The sequence below is a fragment of the Brassica oleracea genome, unplaced genomic scaffold (assembly GCF_000695525.1).
Source record: "Brassica oleracea var. oleracea cultivar TO1000 unplaced genomic scaffold, BOL UnpScaffold01083, whole genome shotgun sequence".
Classification (NCBI taxonomy): domain Eukaryota; kingdom Viridiplantae; phylum Streptophyta; class Magnoliopsida; order Brassicales; family Brassicaceae; genus Brassica; species Brassica oleracea.
Window position 1 is genome coordinate 1 of NW_013617649.1, and position 19,438 is coordinate 19,438.

General features: G+C 42.2%; 3 protein-coding genes across 3 annotated transcripts; 2 read left to right on the forward strand and 1 right to left on the reverse strand.

The window, feature by feature from the left end:
• The first annotated feature begins 543 nt into the window (after nt 1-543).
• LOC106320826 lies at nt 544-1,923 on the forward strand. Its single transcript, XM_013759178.1, has one exon. It carries the CDS (start codon nt 544-546, stop codon nt 1,921-1,923), a length of 1,380 nt encoding a protein of 459 aa, XP_013614632.1.
• Nucleotides 1,924-1,934: 11 nt separating this feature from the next.
• LOC106320827 lies at nt 1,935-3,935 on the forward strand. Its single transcript, XM_013759179.1, has one exon. It carries the CDS (start codon nt 1,935-1,937, stop codon nt 3,933-3,935), a length of 2,001 nt encoding a protein of 666 aa, XP_013614633.1.
• A 1,027-nt stretch (nt 3,936-4,962) lies between these two features.
• On the reverse strand, nt 4,963-8,057 carry LOC106320828 (uncharacterized protein At3g60930, chloroplastic-like). Its single transcript, XM_013759180.1, has 4 exons — nt 7,145-8,057; nt 6,036-6,871; nt 5,439-5,964; nt 4,963-5,324 (listed from the first exon to the last, which is right to left on the reverse strand). Exons 1-4 carry the CDS (start codon nt 8,055-8,057, stop codon nt 4,963-4,965), a joined length of 2,637 nt encoding a protein of 878 aa, XP_013614634.1.
• Between the last annotated feature and the right edge of the window lie 11,381 nt (nt 8,058-19,438).

The following is a 19,438-nucleotide window of genomic DNA, read 5'->3' on the forward strand; positions in this document are numbered from 1 at the left end:
AAAAACAAAGAAAAGAAGATTCAGAAATCTCAAGCAAAAGCCCCTCAGAGAGAAGAGCAAACTTATCCAGAGAAAGCCACAGTAACAATCTCAACCTCGAAGGCAAATAAACTGATGAAAAACCACCTAAGAACCGGCGACGGGTGGAAGTGATACTCCCCCGACAGGCTGATTCCTCGGATGACGAAACGGACTTGCGCGAAAAATTGGGCAGAAAAACAGATTCCAAGGACTTACGCACATTTCTGAAGCGGAAGGCCGAAATGGTACAAAAGAACGAGGAAAACCTCAGGACGTCCCTAGGCAGACCTCAGGACGTCCCTCGACGAGTCTAAAGTAAGAAAGACTACCCGCACCGGAGCTGCTCTAAACCTTCAACCTCAGCCTGCAGATTTACGTGAGCAGATCAACTCCAAAGCCGAAGACTTGCGCGCCAAGCTTAGTCAGCCCAAGCAACATGATTTGCGACCATGCCTCGAAGCGAAACGACAAGCGCAACGGGAATTGATGAAGGTTACGAACACCCCGCACCTCAACGTCATAATGGGTGGTTCACCTCCTTGCGGGGACTCGGTAAGAGCAGTTAAAGATTACAGGCGACAAGCCATCACCGCCCCAAAGTGGCCTTCGCAAGTCGAAGCAGACCATCAAATCTCTTTCTTGGCGGCCGACACTCACGGTATCAGCATGCCGCATAACGACCCACTCCTAATCGATATCGGAATTGGCGAATGCCAGGTCATGAAGGTTCTCGGCGACACAGGCAGCTCAGTCGACCTTATCTTTTGGGACACGCTCGAAAAGATGGGAGTCGACCTGCGAGACATGAAGCCCTGCTCACGCACTCTCACGGGATTCAATGGCTTCTCGGAACAGATGATTGGGACAATTCGTCTCCCAGTTTACGCAGGTGATGTGACCCGCACTGTTAAGTTCTCTGTTATCCGGGCTAGGGCGCCCTACAACGCAATCCTTGGAACGCCTTGGTTACACTCCATGAAAGCCATTCCCTCCACATATCACCAATGCGTTAAGTTCCATGGGAATGATGGAACGACGCAGATGATTCGTGGGGACCAACGGGCCGCGAGAGAGCTACTTATCGCCGCGGTCAAGCTACAACAATCGCCTTCTCTCGTCACCGCAGTCACCAAACCAATACATAAGATCTCCCCTCAGAAGGAAGAAATCCACGAGGTTCCCATCGATGGAGCTGACCCATCGAAGGTCGTGCGCTTTGGCGCTTATCTCTCCGACGATCTGCAGACATTAATCATTTCTTTCCGCAAAGAGAATGCCTCAACCTTTGCATGGGTAACTTCTGATATGAAGGGTATAGACCCCACAATAACATCTCACGAATTAAACGTCGATCCGACGTTCAAGCCTATTCGACAGAAGAGGCAGAAGCTCGGATCCGAACGGTCCAAAGCAGTAAATGAGGAAATTGACAGGTTACTTGACGCAGGTTTCATCGCCGAAGTACGATACCCGGAGTGGCTAGTAAACCCCGTCGTCGTTAAAAAGAAAAACGGGAAATGGCGCATTTGTGTTGACTTCACGGATTTGAACAAAGCATGTCCAAAAGACAGTTACACTCTCCCGCATATCGACCGTTTGGTGGAGTCAACTGCCGGTAACGAGCTCCTAACATTTATGGACGCTTTTTCCGGATACAATCAAATCATGATGCATACGGGCGATCGCGAGAAAATGGCGTTCATAACGGACAGAGGGACGTATTGCTACAAGGTCATGCCTTTCGGCCTAAAGAACCTAGGAGCGACTTACCAGCGTCTGGTCAATAGAATGTTGCCGACAAACTTGGCAACACTATTGAAGTTTACATTTATGATATGCTGGTCAAATCACTTCGCGCCAAGGACCATCTCAACCATTTACGAGACTGCTTCAAAACGCTGAACGAGTACGGGATGAAGCTCAACCCGGGGAAATGCACCTTTGGCGTCACGTCCCGAGAGTTCCTAGGTTACATTGTCACCCAGCGAGGCATCGAAGCAAACCCAAAACAAATAACGGCAATCCTCGATCTCCCTAGCTCGAATAACACCCGCGAGGTTCAGCGTTTAACCGGAAGGGTTGTGGCACTAAACAGATTCATCTCAAGATCCACAGACAAGTGTCTCCCGTTCTATGAACTCCTGCCAGGAAATAAGATATTCGTCTGGGACGAAAAATGCGAGGAAGCCTTCAATCAACTCAAGCATTACCTAACGACACCTCCAGTTCTGTCGAAGCCCGAAGTCGGGGACACTCTATCCTTATACGTTGCCGTCACCTCCTCGGCCGTTAGCAGCGTCGTAATACGAGAAGACCGTGGCGAACAGAAACCTATTTTCTACACCAAGCGGATGTCGGAACCGGAAACGAGATACCCAACCTTGGAAAAGATGGCCCTTGCTATCATCACTTCGGCAAGAAAACTCAGACCTTATTTCCAATCGCACACTATCGAGGTGTTCTCCAACCAGCCCCTTAGGACGGTAATGCAAAATATCAACCAATCAGGAAGGCTAACAAAGTGGGCAGTTGAGCTTAGCGAACACGACATCGTGTACAAGAACCGCACAGCAGCTAAGTCGCAAGTTCTTGCTGATTTCCTGATCGAGCTAACGCCGAAGCTAGAACAAGATCTTGTGCTGCCAAGTCTGAACTGGATACTGCAAGTAGATGGTTCATCTACGAACAAAGGTTCAGGGGCAGGCGTACAACTCCAGTCACCGACAGGCGAACTAATCCGACAGTCGTTCAGTTTTGATTTTCCGGAGTCCAACAACGAAGCGGAATACGAGTCTCTCATCACAGGCCTTCGGCTCGCAAAAGCAGTAAAAGCCAAAAGAGTCAATGCATACTGTGACTCCCAACTCGTGGTGAGTCAATTCCTCGGAGACTACGACGTCAAGAACGACAGAATGGATGCTTACTTGAAACTCGTCAAAGATCTCACACAAGATTTCGAATTCTTCGAGCTAACGAAAGTCCCTCGCGGAGAGAACGTATGTGCGGACGCACTCGCAGCCCTTGGGAGTAAGCTACACGATCAGGTGAAAAGGACAATCCCAATACATAGGATTGAAAAGCCTAGCATCAGCCCACCGACGGAAGAACTTGCCATTGCAGCATCTATCACCGACGCCATGGACATCGACGAAGGGGAACCTCGCACAACGGAAGTGCAACTCGAAGATTGGCGAACGGAATTCATCGCTTACCTATCCGACGGGATACTACCTACAGAGAAATGGGAAGCAAGACAGCTCAACAGATGCAGTGCGCATTACGTCGTCATGGACGGAACACTCCATCGATGGACTGCAACCAAAGTACTCCTTAGGTGTATCTTTGGAGACGAAACAAGGCTGGTCATGGCCGAAACACATGAAGGAGCAGCAGGCAATCATTCAGGAGGACGAGCTCTCGCACTAAAAGTGAAAATCCTCGGTGTCTATTGGCCAACAATGAACGCAGATTGCGAATCCTATGTCAAGAAATGCGATAAGTGCCAGCGACACGCTTCAACCACACACAGCCCGACGGAATTGCTCCATACCTTGACGGCAGCATACCCCTTCATGCGATGGGGAATGGATATCATCGGGCCAATGCTGAGCTCTCGACAGAAGAGATTCATCATAGTCTTAACATATTACTTCACCAAATGGGTGGAAGCAGAAGCCTACGCCAACATTACCGACAAGGAGGTGCAGAAGTTCGTCTGGAAAAACATCCTCTGCAGGCACGGGCTCCCGTATGAGATAGTCACAGACAACGGATCCCAATTTATCTCCCACAACTTCAAAGAGTTCTGCGACATATGGAGAATTCGGCTCAACATGTCCACACCGAGAAACCCGCAGAGCAACGGTCAAGTCGAGTCCACTAACAAGATAATCATCGACGGACTCAAGAAATGACTCGACTTGAAGAAAGGTTGCTGGGCCGATGAACTGGATGGGGTCCTCTGGTCCCATAGAACAATACCTCGCGGAGCAACGAAAGCCACCCCCTTCTCGATGGCCTATGGGGTCGAAGCAATGGCACCTGCTGAGGTAAACGTGATGAGTTTACGACGCTCCAAAATGCCGCAGAACATCGAACTTAACCAAGGTATGCTCCTCGACGCACCGGATGATATAGAAGAAAGACGCGACCAAGCATTGCTTCGAATCCAAAACTATCAGCACAAGATCGAAAGCTACTACAAAAAGAAGGTTAAGTCTCGCCCCCTCGAATTGGGAAATCTGGTCCTCCGGAAGGTGTTCGAAAAAACAAAAATCAAAACAAAAAAATACTTCCCGAGAAGTCGCGCTTCCCCGAGAAGTCGTACAACCCATGCGATACCTACGTGAGTTCGCCCCGGCATCTCGAAACAAACGTACCAGTACTCGCACCCCACGACCGAGTATGTCCTGATCAGACACATACTCGCGGGAATCCGGTTATAATCGTAGTATTAACTAATATGCCCGAGACGATGACTCCTAAACATCTCATGATTTGCTTAGTGAGGTTTGGCCGACCGAACGCTTGGAACTTACTTAGAGATTGAGTTAGGAACCGTTGTCATTTAAAAGATGTTTTTCACGGTCTAAAGTAATCCTATATTGACTCATATCTAGTCGACGTACGTCAAGCAAAAAAGGGAACTTGACAAAACGACCAAACAAAACTCGAACAAGAGTTATTGAAATTCGCAGCCCGTACTATATCGCTATCTCGATACGGCGCGAAGTCACACACTCTATAATCATTTTCCTATTTTCATGCAACTCCCCGATCTTCTCTCGCGATGAGATCAGTACCGAACACTCAAAAGAAAAGCAAGACGAGTGATGCAGGATTCGTAAAGAGAAGAAATAAATAGAGTCTTAACAAAAAGGGCAAGGGAATACATCAAGAGCAAGAGTGCCGTGAAGAGATAAAAGAAACAAAGCGACAAAGTTACTCCTCGGGGTCTTCAGCCCACTCCTGTGCAGCGGTTCCACCACCAAGGGACGGCTCCGAAGGATCAGCACGCACTGACCGCTCCGCATCGACGCCCTCAACACGAGTCGTCGCCTCGCCTTCACGAACCTCCGGCTGACTTTCGGGAGGGTGAGCTTCGGAACAAGTCGTCTCTCTACTATGCTCCTTATTAACCGCCTCACCGCCATCATCTTTATCCGGCCCTTCACCCTGATTACCCTCTGGGTTCGAAACAGAAGAGTCAGAGATCTCAAAGACATCCTTCCCGACGGACTTCGTTCCCTCATCAAGAGCATCAGAAGCGAGGGCCGGCGCATCGGCTTTCGACGATCCTTCCCCTGCGGAATGAGATGGAGTGATCGAGGCTCCGGGAAGATTAGCGGGGCTTCAGAGAACTACAGCAGTCCTCGTATTAGCGGGGCTTCAGAGAACTACATCTTGAGGGATATCACGACCACCAGCCTTTAAAGCCTCAAGGCATCTCTTAGTTCCAAACGCCTGGCTCTGAAGCAACCGTGCTGTGTCGAAAGGGCCGCGGCGAGTCCACCATTCACGCAGATTTCCGAAGTGCCTGTTGGATTTCACGATCATCTCGGTCTCAACCCTCATCCTCTCCTTCGTAACCCCATAGACACGCGAATCCCTAAGCCGACCCAACTCTTTCTTATGTTCTTCGGCTTTGACCCCCATCTCTTCCATCAGACTGGCCTTCCGAGACTCCAAAGTCGCAATGGTCACATTAGCGATGGAGAGTTCGGCCTCGGCCGCGTCAGCTCGCTCCCGCTGAATCTTCTTCCGAGCAATCGCTCGTTCTCTCTTCTCGGCCATCCTCACGAACTCATCCCTCCATTCCGCTTTCTTCCGGCGGAGAAGCTTACCCTTGGCCGCCACTGCTTTCTCCGACTTTCTCAAGGCTTCGCGAGTCTTCTTCAAGGCTGTGTCGTATTTCTCAACAACGAAATTCATGCTCCCGTCGCCCTAACATGAAAACAGAATATTTAAGTTTCTTTTTATCACATAAAAGGAACACAGTCAAAGGAAGTACTTACCAGTAATTTAGTGCGAGCAGCGTCGACGTACTCGTCCTTAAAGATCAAATCATACATGGATGGAAGAGGCTTCGGCCCGCATTTGATCTGGCTGACCAACTCAGCACATTTATAAGGAGCATAAATAAGCGGGGTGGGACCATCGTACTCGAACGACACGTGATCAGGAAACTCGACCCTCAGAGTCTTCTTCCGAGACGAAGCACTGACGACTGATGTTCCAGGGGTCGACGAAACTAGAGCACTAGCGACCATCTCTCGATCACCCGTCTTTTTGGATTTCTTCTTCTTCCGCAGTGTAACTTCGGGAGAGGCGTCTTCAAGATCATCCAATGAGGCTAAGTTGAGAGCCGGCTCGCCAGCTGATTCACTCCGATGCACGGGATTGGTGACATCAGTCTCTCGCGGCCTCACGATCCCTGCAGCTTGAGGCTGCTGATTGCCTTCCTTCCTCTTTTTTGATGACGGTTCAGCCGTCTCCTCCTGACTAGGAATCTCAGCTTCAACAGGAGCTGCTTCAGAACCTACGCTGACAGGAAGGTCGTCACGGGGTCTCTTCTCCCCCTTTTTCTTCTTAGGAGCCAAAGTAATGGTACCGGCTGAGGAATCTTGATAATAAGGGCTCGCGTCGGTGGTGCCGGCAATCGCCATCTCGTTAGAAGGTGCAGGTAGTTCGACACTCGGCAGATTAAGTTCGACCGTCATAATCGCACTCAGATCTGGAAGCCCTCTCATTTTCCTTGCCTCGTTGATTCTCTTCTGCTCCTCCTTTGTGAATAGCGAGATCCGCCTCTTAGTCTTGTTGGCAGAAAGAGGATAACTCGAATTCCAATCTTCTGCGAAGAGCACGAGTCCAGAAGCCCGACCATTAGGCAAAGTCAGAGAGTCGTATTGAAATAAAAGAAAAGTATGGACTTACTCCTGGAAATACGATCGATCGAGCGGTGAACCCTCTCCCAAGAAATATTACCCCAATGCTCCTGAGCAAGTCCCGCAACAGCGCGAGCGCTTGTAAGAAAGTCTTCTGGATAGTCACGAGAAATCGGATGGTCGGCGCATAAAAAAAAACAACAAAGACAGAAAGCAGTTAGGATACGAAGGAACGATACGAGTTAACGAAGATGTTCTACCAAGCAAATTGTTCCATAAGACACGGTAGTCGTCATCTGGCGGGTCTTCGAAGGCAGAGTCATCACATTTAACGAAGAAATAAGATCTCTGCCAATCCGGCGTCTTGTTAGGATGCCTTCCTATCACATTGTAGATGGTACGCATCTTTATCAACAGAAGCCCGTCGTCTAACGAGCTGACGGACGTCAACTCCTCGAGGACACGAACGCTCAACGAGACATAAATTTCAGCAGCCATAACCATCAGGGCCACCGTGATACGCCATGAACCATTCAAAAACTGACTTATCGCTGCATCTCGGTGCCTCGCATACGATGTGATTAGTCGAGGAATTGGGAACCAAAGCTTCGTATCGTCCCGAAAGTAGGATTCGTAAACGCACTGATACCCAACTGGTGGTGACCAAGGCCTCTGGTTTTCCGAGGGAATCAAGAAAGTTACCCCTAGTCCATGACGTTCCCTCAGAAGCTTCGTCACGCTATTGGGAGTTGACTGAGTCTTAGTAACATTCTCCCAAGCTTGACCGCTCACATCGGGAGAGCGCAGGAACTCGAAAGCTAACGCCGGGAGCTCCTCGAAGATCCCTCCAGGATAATAGCACGTCGGCACGTAATTGACAGCGAGAGCTTCTTCCCTCGCACCGCCGGAACCGTCTCTCTCGCAAGCCTGGGGCTCATCTGGATTTCCTCTCACTTTTTGCCGATACGAACGCGCAGATTCGGAGATTAGGATCCTTTGAGACAGATCTAAATTCCCGGTGTCCATCATCGCCTCATGATGACTCCGTTCAAATTCTTCAAGCGGTGCCTCGGTCGCATCTCTCGAAGGACTAGAGGAGGCTGCGATCTCTTTTCCTCTTTGTTTATGAGATAACATCCCGCCAGACGACATATCGCTATCTATGTTGCAACAACTACCTAGAGAGAGAAATAAGAAGGAAGAGAGAGAGAATACCTGAGAAGTGTGGAGAAGAATTGAGAGAATGTGAAGGAAGCGAATATTTATAGGGAAATAAGGGGTGCCTCCCCGAGGCGTCATCATTCGGCCTACATGGGCCTATGTGGGCCTAGGAATAGTTACCTAGCCGCCGAAGAAATCGGAGCGTCGTTTCGACTTCCCGTTTTAACCGGCTTCAACCCCGATCAGAACCAACGGTTAAGGGAAAACCTAACCAAACCAAAGCCGGTTCGGTAGAGATTTTACTAAACCACCCGATGAAGGGGAAACGCCTAACGATACCTCGCGACATCCGGTCAGGAGACATTCATTCGAAACGTTCCGTCTGTCCTCCCAAACCTTTAACTTCCTAAATTCATCGAATCCGACAGGATCTTCATCTCGATGAACTGGGGGGACTTACTGTAGATGGTAAATTCGACCATCCCTCAAGGCCCGAAGAACAGACGGCCCGGCCCACATGAAGCGGAGCATCGGCTCGACGCGGCGGCTTGAAGGGTCGATCTCTCGGCGTAATGTGAGAGAGCTTTCGATGGGCTTCTTGACTAAAAACCCCGAGGAAACGACTCCACGAGACAATGTGGGCTTCTCGGCCCAGCGAGTTAAAGTCCACAGAGACGACACAAACTAGGTCACAGAAGAGCGTGATGTCAGCTATAAAAGGGGAAGGAAAGGCAACGTAAGGGGGATCCAAAATCACTGATACCTACTGGGCGGCTAGATTAGGGTTTTACCTTTGTTATCTCGCCTTGTTGTATCTCTCCGGTAAAGCCTTCGAGGCTCTGGTACCTTTCCTTTTACGCATTTCCTTTCCTTGTAACCGACGAAACGCTCTTCCGACCATTAATAAGACGTCTTTTCTTAAACCCACTTCTAAAACCAAACGTTCTCTCGTTCCGTACCGTTTCCCGATCAAACAGCAGGACAGGGAAAAATAAAAAAGCGAATATTACGGGAAGGGTAAGGGCAAGATCCAAGTGGGTAATGGTGGCAGAAAGAAAGAACAAAAGACCCCACATTAATCAATGTAACAACCGTGGAGATGAAGAAGGTCTCTTTATAGGAACACAGCTGGGAGCCGTCAAGAGTTCATTCTCAAGACGATCATGTCAGGTACAATCGTGGTATAAGAAGAGAACGAAGCCCATAAAATGATGTAAGAGAGGAAGTACGTGAGGAGGGATATATTCTGAACCAGGATGTGAGGAACACTCAGTCGGAAGAGAAGGAGTTGACCCATTCATCTTCAGAGTTTCAAGCTGAACTTATCAAAACTCATGCTGCACCAACAAAGGTAATACCGGAAACTTTAGTTGAGGAAAATGGCTTAGATTTGGTCAAAGATACTGTATAGGAGCGGGATAATTTGTTAGGTGTTGATGGGATGGACTTGGATGAGTTTCTTAATAGCTTGTTAACGAATGGGAACAATGAGAATGTTGAGGATGAATTTCATAGTCTCTCTGATGAGGATATTGAGGATGATGTTAAGTTTCGGGAAGATGGGGTATGTTAATGTAGAGGAGGAAAAACAGAGTGACGATGCAGAGACAAAGACTCTGGTTGCTGGAGATACGGTGATGAAGCAGGGGGCCCCGAAAGTGGTTGTTTAAACCATCGACTATCACAGGTGGATCAACAAAGATGAGAATGTATCAGGCGCTGATTTCTCCACGCACGTGTTCTGTTGCCAAAACAGGCACCAGCCAAGGAGAAAACTCTAAACAGGTGGAGGATAAGGGTATATCCAACCCAAAACCTTAATAGTGTTTATGGATCAAGTCAGTCCAGTTGAGAAGTTATGCGAGCAGTTTTTGGTTTATGGTTTCAGTATTTTAATTGTTCTAATAAGCTCCATGAGCATTTTATCTTGTTTTATTGTTGAGGTTTCGTGGATTTCTGTTTTTTTTTATTGATGATTTGGTTATTGGTAAGATCTAGATCATGCATTGGAATAAAATTTGCTATTTAACCTGCTGGTACTGGTGGTGTGTGGATTTGATAATCATTATCAATGCATTCAGATGTTCTGATCCTCTTTGGAAGGTCTTTCATTATTGGATTGCACTTAGGACCGTTAGAATAACCTGGTCTTGCGCTAGAAACTTGGGAATTTGGCATACCTTGGTCTTGGTATATGGAAAAGATAATGCGTTTGGTCTCGTTAAACCGAATGCAGCTACGAACTAGATGTCTTACAGATGTGCTGGACAGGTTTACTGGTCTAACCCGACAACAAGCACGAGGGTTGGGTGATATGCGATACAATGGTAATGGATTGAGAGTACAATGGTGAACTATAAAGCAGTGCCAGGCTAGGAGTCTTGAGGTCCTGATTTTTTTAACAAGGAATGAGTTATGGAATACCTTTTTTACACATCGGTTCCTATTTAATGGCTCTATAGTTATATTGCTTTGTTTTATTTGGGTTACACATGATGCAACCTAAATTATCGATCAGTATTTATTCTTGACGATTTTGTCTTGTGTATGATTATGGTTATATATGAATCGGAGGTTACTACACAATAAGGATATACAGTACTATTTATTTTGGTTACATGGGTGTTTTTGTTTTGGTGGTGCACATTGCTTCTTCACATAGTATAATCTTATGAGGTGGGTACAGAAACAAACAACAGACATTTGGAAAATATGGTATCACGGCTGCATGCGGAGAAGAAGCAATCACTTTTGCCTGCCTTGGTAATCAGAATATCAATGCAACATCATAGGTTATCTGGACACGTAGGGTTTCTTTGCACCCGGTTGCTTAGCTCAAAGGAGCAAATCAAAAAAAAATTATAAAAGTTCTCAGCTGGAATTGTAGGGATATGTGAAGCAAATAGACAATAAGTTATCTCAGAGAGATATGGCATAAACATAAACCTGATTTTTTTTGTTCTTATCAGAAATAAAGCAAGATTTTGCTTTCGTTCAAGGACTTCAGTCACACTTTGATTTTGATAATTTAATTATGGTTGATCCGAATGGGACGAGTGGAGGATCAGCTTTATACTTCAATAGTGAGTATCAGGTTAAAGTCTTATACTCAAGTAACGGAATGATAGATGTGGGAAATCAGTCTTCATGAAATTTGTATACGGAGACCCGTTTCAAAAATTAAGAGATCAAATATGGAAAACATATGAAATATGGCCTGGAAAGATCAGGCATGTGGTTTATTATTGGAGATTGAATGAGATCACTGGAAACCATGAAAAAACAAGGTGGTTCTTTGAGACATGCAAGATCATTACTATCCTTCAATAATATGATTCAGAATAGCGGACTTTTGAAATTTCCTGCCAGGGGGAATCAAATGTCCAGGCAAGGAAGAAGAGAGAAAACGACGATTCGGTGTTGTTTGGACCGAGTTTTAGCAAATGAGGACTGACAAGCGTTTTTCCATGTTCTTACACATAATATTTAGGGATGATAGGCTCTGACCATCCACCAGTAGTGACTTATCTTGAGGATGAAGTACCCAGATGGTGGGGACAATTTCGATTTGATAAAAGATGAATGGACAGGACGGCTTATTGGAATCCATTGGTAGAGGCTGGGGTCATTCAACATAGGGGAATATGGGGGATTTTTGTATCGAAAATTAGTAATTGTCTTCATGAGATTTCTCTTTAGCGAAAGAATAATCCGCCATATGGCAAGGAGAAAATCAGTGAACTTCAAAATGTTCTGGAAGAAGTACAAACAGAAAACAACAAAACTCAAGAGGATATACTGGAAGTATCTGGAAAGTTACAGGAAGCGTATAAGGATGAGGAGGAGTTTTGGCAACAGAAGAGTCGGAATATGTGGTATATATTAGCGGATCTTGATACTAAATTTTATCATGACCGAAGGAAACGTCGTGCTCGTAATAGGATTGTAGGTCTCTATGAATATAATGGAAACTGAATAATAGAGGAAAAAAGGTAGAAAATGTTGCTGTGGATTACTTTCATGGCATGTTTAGTACCACTTCTCCCTCAGAATTCCAAAGTTTTATGGATGAGATTACGCCTAGCATCACTCCACAAATGAATCAAAGGTTATTCAGGATTGCAGCGGAGGATGAAGTACAACGAGGTTTGTTAATGACGCTTCCAGAGAAAGCATTTGGACCGGATGGAATGACAACTCTATTTTTTCATAACTCTTTACATATAATAATAAAGGACATCCTGGATATGGTTGATTATTTTTTTACCACAGGGAAACTGGATACAAGGTTAAATATTACAAATTTTGCTTGATTCCTAAGACGAAGCAGCCCACAAGGATGACAGAGCTCAGGCCTATAAGCTTGTGTAATGTAGGATACAAGACTATATCTAAGGTATTATGTCAGAGGTTGAAGGCTTGCCTTCCCACACTTATCTTGGAAATACAATCGGCTTTTGTGGCTGGAAGATTGATCTCTCACAATATCTCATTCTTCATGAGATGTCACTACAAAAGAGGTTTTTCTTATCGTAAGAAAAAAACTGTGACATGTTATTGTTAGCGTTATTGAAACCGCTATGTTTACCCGAACTATAATAAGCATCCCCTATATCATAGCAGTTTTATAAAATGCTATTGTCTCTAAACTATATAATAGCATTTCTCATAGTTTTCTATTATTGGGTTACATCATAATTAAATAAAAATTAAAATTAATTCAAAAACTGATTTTTACAGCTATTTTCTTTTTCTTTTTTAAAAAAAAAATACTATTATTTTCTATACTATTTTGTGTGTTTAATATATATAATATTTTTAATATATTTTCGTAAACAAAAAAAAAATATTGAGAAAACATAAACAAATTATAATTCACAATATAAAATTTATAGATTTAAATTTATAATTTTAAAAGTTAAACTTTATGATTGATATTTGGGTATAAAATAGAGTTTAGGGTTTATGATATATAACATAGGGTTTAAGTTTAAAATTTGAAATTAAAATTCAGAGTAAAAATAAAATAAATGAAGTTAAGGGTTTAAGAAATAGAGTTTTGGTGTTTAAGTTTGAAATCATAAGATTTATATTAAGATTATGCTTTGGATATAGAGTATAAATTTCGAGTTTAAGGATTGAAGTATAGTGTTAGGGTTAGTTTTAGAATATAAAATTTATGTATTTGAGTTTATAATTAATTGCATTTTAGTGTTATGATATAAGGTTTGGAGTATGGGGTTTGAGATTTAGAGTAAAATTAGATTATTGAATAAAGTTTTAAGATTATTATTTATGCTAGAGTGTTTTGAGTAAAAATTTGGGGTTTGGTTTATTGTATTATTTTAAAATTTTGAGGGTAGAGATAATTCTTTAAGATTTTTGAGATTTAAGTAGGGAATATTAGATTTGAAGTTTAATTTATGAATTTAAATATATGGGGGTTGGACTTAGGGTAAGATTTGATATTATTTTTTGAAAATAATAAATTGATAGTTTATATCAAGGTTTGGTGTTTAAGTTTGAAAAATATTAGATTAATATTTAGATTATGATTTGGATGTAGAGTTTTAGGGTTTGAAGTGTAATGTTAAAGGTTGGTTTTAAAATTTTGAGATTAAATTTTGAAAATAACTAAATTTTGAATTCTATTTTAAGATTTGGAACTAAAATATGAACAGTAGGTGTGTTGAATACAATATGTTAGTGTTTATATTTATGATTTGGAGTATAAGGTTTATGGTTAGAGTTTATGTATAGAGTTTATGTATAGAGTTTGACTAAGGATTTAAGGTTTGTGTTTTGGAAGTTAAAGATTAAGATTAAAAGGAATAACTTTGAGTTTAAGTTTATGATTTCAGGTTATTGTATGAAAAGATTAGAGTTTTAAATTTTATGTCTAGAGTTTAACGTTTAATACATGTTTAGGGTTTAAGATTTCAAAGATTAGAAATTGATTTTTCATTGCAGTTCTCAAAACAATGCTATCATAATGTGTTATAGAAAGAAAAAAATTATGTCTTGGCATGTGTCTAATTTTCACTTAAATATTAGCGATATTAGTGATTTTCTCTTTCCACTCACTAATTTTACACAACAACATTAATACACTGCTATTAATATAAACCTTTAAAAAATTGATTTTTGATAGCAGTTCATAAATACGCTATCATAATGTGCTATCAATATCATTTTTTTTTATAGTGTGAATAAAGCATATGATAGGATTGAATGGACCTTTATTCAGGCACTACTTCACAAGAGGGGATTTTGTTGTAGGCACGGGTCCAGCCAATCTTTTCGGATCGACTGAGGTTCCGGATCCGACAGCAAGACCTTATGGGCGAACAGCCAGAATGGACTTTTGGAAGCCGATTTGTAACCTGAAACAAAAGTGTAAGTTTTTATGAGTTTTCCAGATCCGACAGCAAGACGGTATGGGCGAACGACCGGAATGCACTTTTGGAAGCCGATTTGTAACCTGAAACAAAAGTGTAAGTTTTTATGATTTTTCTTATGGATTTTTATGAATGAAACATAAACATATAAGATAACTAAAATTATGAATAGAATATGAATGAAAATGGACGAGTTGATCAATGGGCGATAGATGATATGCAATATGGAAATAACAAAGAAAAGAGATAGGATCGATGGAGGATGGGATCTTGTTGCTGGATGTATGTCTCTCTCAACAACATCAGTGGATGGAATGATGAATAGAGATGGATCCGGTTCGTGTTGGACGTGTATCGCTCTCGAGATCGGACGAGGGATGAAGATGGATCGATGGACTCCACAAAGAACAATGGACGGCTCTTTGATATGTCAAGGATTTTCTCTCAAGTTGGCTTCACGCGAACTGGAAAGACTTTAGGGCTTTTCTAGGAGAAAACTGACTCATATATTAGCTTAGGTACACGGCTTCTTATAGTGGGTATTAAATACCCGGCAGTTTTGCCCTTCTAGGAGACTTGAAACAAAAACAACATGGACTGTAAAACGACAAGGCCAAAACATAATGGGCCGACTCTACTTGGACTACTAAAGCAAAGGCTAACAAAGACCTTAAATTATTGGACTCAAATCGAGCTAATGAAACTCGAATCAGCAAAGAAAAGGAAAGAGAACCTAATCAATTTGGAATACAGAAATTATGGAAACTAAGGTATTGCGGTCGACCCAAAAATGGAAACTGGTCGAGGAAATTGGTTAGAAACAAATCCGACCAGCTTTCTAACCAAGCTAAATATCTAACAATTGTTTTTTTTTTGTATTTTCAATTTGAATGTAATGATGAACACAAAAGAACAGAAACCTAAATATGCATTTTTTTTTAAGATAATGCACAAGGGAAAGAATGCAACTAAGGGAAATAGATAACTGAAGGAACCAGCTTCGGCTCTGAAACCAAAATGTTGTAGGCACGGGTCCGGCCAATCCTGTTGGATCGACTGAGATTCTGGATCCGACAGCAAGACGGTATGGGCAAACGGCCGGAAAGGACTTTTGGAAGCCGATTTGTAACCGAAACAAAAGTGTAAGTTTTTATGAGTTTTCTTATGGATTTTTATGAATGAAACAGAAACAAATAAGATAACTAAAATGATGAATATAATATGAATGATGATGGACGAGTTGATAAACGGGCGATAGATGATATGAAATATGGAAATAACAAAGAAAGAGATAGGATCGATGGAGGATGGGATCTTGTTGCTTGACATATGTCTCTCTCAACAAAATCAGTGGATGGAATGATGAAAAGAGATGGATCTAGTTATTGCTGGACATGCGTCTCTCTCAAGATCGGACGAGGGATGAAGATGGATCGATGGACTCCACAAAGAACAATGGACGGCTCATTGATATGTCAAGGATTTGCTCTCAAGTTGGCTTCACATGGACTGGAAATAATTTAGGATTTTTCTAGGGGGAAACTGACTCATATATTAGCTTAGGTAAAATAAATACACGGCTGCTTAATTTTGGATTAAATACCCGACTGCTTTGCCCTTCTAGGGGACTTAAAGCAAAAACAACATGGACTCTCTTGGACTCTAAAAGGGCAATGCCAAAACATAATGGGCCGACTCTACTTGGACTACTAAAGTGAAGGCTAACAAAGGCCTTGAATTATTGGACTCACATCGAAAATAAAAGGCTAACAAGTTTGCCCATTATGTCTTAATGAAATCAAAAATAAATAAACAAAACACAAACCAAAAAACAATAAACTGGTTAGAATCATAATTGAATCCTTACATGCTTACCTTATTTGGAACAGGCGGCTAAGTCTCTAAACCAGATTCAATTGGACTTGAGGCCGAACCGAGATTGAATGTGGAGATAATTACACTGGCTTGGTTCTGGGTGATGGATGAGAACTGGATCGAACCGTACGGATCTTGAACCTCTATTGGAACGGCTTGTTCTTCAATCTGTAACTCGGCTATTTCTGAATCAGCAGCTGCTTGAGGCCGGTCTGTCCTGATCTAGCATTTCTTAGACAGCCTTGGTGAGATTATCTCTTATGCCCCCAAACCTGACCTGGTTGTAGGACCCTTGCGAACTAGAGGAACCTCAGCTTGCGTGACCACAACAGATTTGACCATGTTGGATCCAACTAATGATGGAATATATTTCCTCGGTACAGTATAGAGTTTTATTGAATGGCCAACCATGGGGACACATAATTCCACATAAGATCCTACGACAGGGTGATCATTTGTCTCGTTAAGAACTAATTGTTAATATTAATAAGGCTGAGAAAGAGAAACATTTAACAGGTATGAAAGTTGCAAGGGCTTGTCCCTCAATTTCTCATCTGCTCTTTCAAGATGATAGTCTCTTCTTTTGTAGAGCACAAAAACAGGAATGCCAGAAATTTCTCAAGATTTTGAAAGAATATGAGGGGGTATCGGGTCAGCACATAAATTTTCAAAAGTCTCCGATTCAATTTGTTCATAAGATTGAGGAATCCATCAGACATGAACTCTGGGATATATTAGGGATACAAAATTTAGGAGGAATGTGATCATATCTTAGAATGCCTGATAATTTGGGAGGATCAAAAATACAAGTTTTTGGTTTTGTATACGATCGTTTAAATAACAGAGAAAAATGGATGGAGTTTTAAGTATTTTACCAAGGGAGGAAAGGAATTGATTATAAAATCTGTGGTGACAGCTATGCCAAATCATGTGATGTCTTGTTTTTGTATACCAAAAACGGTAACGAAAAAGCTAACGAGTGCAGTGGCACAATTTTGGTGGAGCTCAGGGGGTAATACTAAACTAATACACCGGAAATCATGGTATAAACTATGTACTCCTAAGGACGAAGGATGCTTAGGTTTTAAAGATCTCACGGACTTTAATATAACTATATTGTGCCAGCAATTATGGCGGATAGAGAAACCAACAACCTTATTTTCTCGAGTTTTCAAAGGACGGTATTTGAGGAATACATAGCCCCTGGAAACGATCAGATCGTACTCACCGTCATATGGTTGACATAGTATTGTGTATGCTAGATATCTGGTTACCAAGGACTAATCAAAAGAGTGGGATCAAGATTATCTATCTAAGTATGAAATGATCCTTGACTCCCACCCACCCACCTGAGACCGGCACACAAAAATCAACATAATCTTTACCATGGCCATACAGTGGACTCTCTCATCAATGCAACTTCGAGAACATGGAACTTACATGCCATTCAGTCTCTGGTGGATTCCTCACCACCAATTTTGGTTAATCCGGTTGCGAAGCCGAAGCATTCACTTTCTCCTCCACTAAGAAAATACGACATACATTGAAGCTTTTAATGGAATCAGCAAGGGATTGAGAACCAAACCTGAGGAGACCTTGAGGTGTAATCGAACTGTGGTGAAGACAAAAGCATGAATAAAGTTTTTCTGTTCCTCCAAAAAAAAAGAAGATAAATATGTCGAGACGACCAAGGAGCCCTCGCAGCATTGGGATGACGCCTCCTTTGAACGCAAGCAAGAACCTGAGTTGAGACTAGACACCAAGCCTCATAACATTGACAGCCAACGATCCACTCCACAATAAAGACAGTCTTCGCTAACATCACATATGAAGAACAGAGGAGAGAGCCCATCTCCAACCCTCATGTGTTGTCACCACAAGAACTCCGACCAGATCTACAAACAGAAAATTAGAACCGTCGAGGTCCAAACCCTAAAAGCCGACTTTTTCCCTCACGCAACCCTTGATTACTTGTTGAAAACTACATAAAAGGACCTTAAAACACCGGATCTAGCTCTCTTCGGAGCAGATCTAGGATTCCAGCGGAAAAGCCTCCGCCAGAGCGTCAGACATATCGCTGCAAAGAGAAAGATGAGGAAGGAGAGAAAATGAAAAGAGGGAGGGAGGAAGAGACTTTGGGACAACGGAGCGAAGACCGAACTCGGAACAACGAAATCACCTTTATAATCGCTTCTTAGAGAGAGTTTTTGTTTTTTCACGTGTTTTTCCACGTCAAAGTTTTTCAAATTAGAATTCTTATAAATTATATTAATATATTTGACATGAATTTTTAATTTTTTTAAGAAATTTATAAATTAAATACTAACATAATATATAGTGATATTTTGGAAAATTCAGTTTGAGAGATCCCGAATAATAAGTTTAGATTTTCTTTAACACTGGATAACATACATTACATCATCATATAATTCTAATTCTATTACATATGATGATCAACTACGAGTAATATATGCGATATTAATTAATAATTTCACGGATAATGATTCTACGATGAAATTCTCTCCGAAACACTTCGATCAACGGAAGGTTCCGTAAGTACGTCATTTTTTATAGATAGGCTCTCTTTACAGCAAACAATCACAACAAACGGTTCTGCTTACATTACTTTAGAACCTCCGATAAGATTTGTATCATGTAATCTGCAATAAATTGCATATGTTGGAATTTAAATCCCAGATCTAAGTATATACGTTTTTAAACTTTAACCTACCGAGTGCTTTTGCTAATATGTTTAGAATAAGACGATTAGACTTAGAGCTATTTTGACTTTTCCTCTACGCACGTTTCCAATTTTCCTTATATGGATATTGAGTTAATTATTTTATGTATACCAATCTGATGATTACAAGAAACACCGCACGTCGGTGCAACACTTTGAACCCATGTGACTATTAACATATTTGGTTCATTTCGGAGCAGGAGCGAAGCTAGTAACAAGACACAGGGTGCGCATGCACCCATAGTTTTTCAAAACGTAATGTAATTCTTAACTATATATATATATATATATATATATATATATATATATACTAAAATTTGTAAATTTATACCTGTTAATAGATTTTTGCACCCGCTAAA

Bases quoted from the DNA above. Each gene is read 5' to 3' on its own strand.
- LOC106320826 (XM_013759178.1), top strand. From the start codon at position 544: ATGGGTGGTTCACCTCCTTGCGGGGACTCGGTAAGAGCAGTTAAAGAT.
- LOC106320827 (XM_013759179.1), top strand. From the start codon at position 1,935: ATGAAGCTCAACCCGGGGAAATGCACCTTTGGCGTCACGTCCCGAGAG.
- LOC106320828 (XM_013759180.1), bottom strand. From the start codon at position 8,057: ATGTCGTCTGGCGGGATGTTATCTCATAAACAAAGAGGAAAAGAGATC. The intron at 5,965-6,035 runs GTAAGTACTTCC...TTTTCATGTTAG, and splicing joins CTGCTCGCACTAAATTACTG to GGCGACGGGAGCATGAATTT. The intron at 5,325-5,438 runs GTGATATCCCTC...CTCATTCCGCAG, and splicing joins GGCTTTAAAGGCTGGTGGTC to GGGAAGGATCGTCGAAAGCC.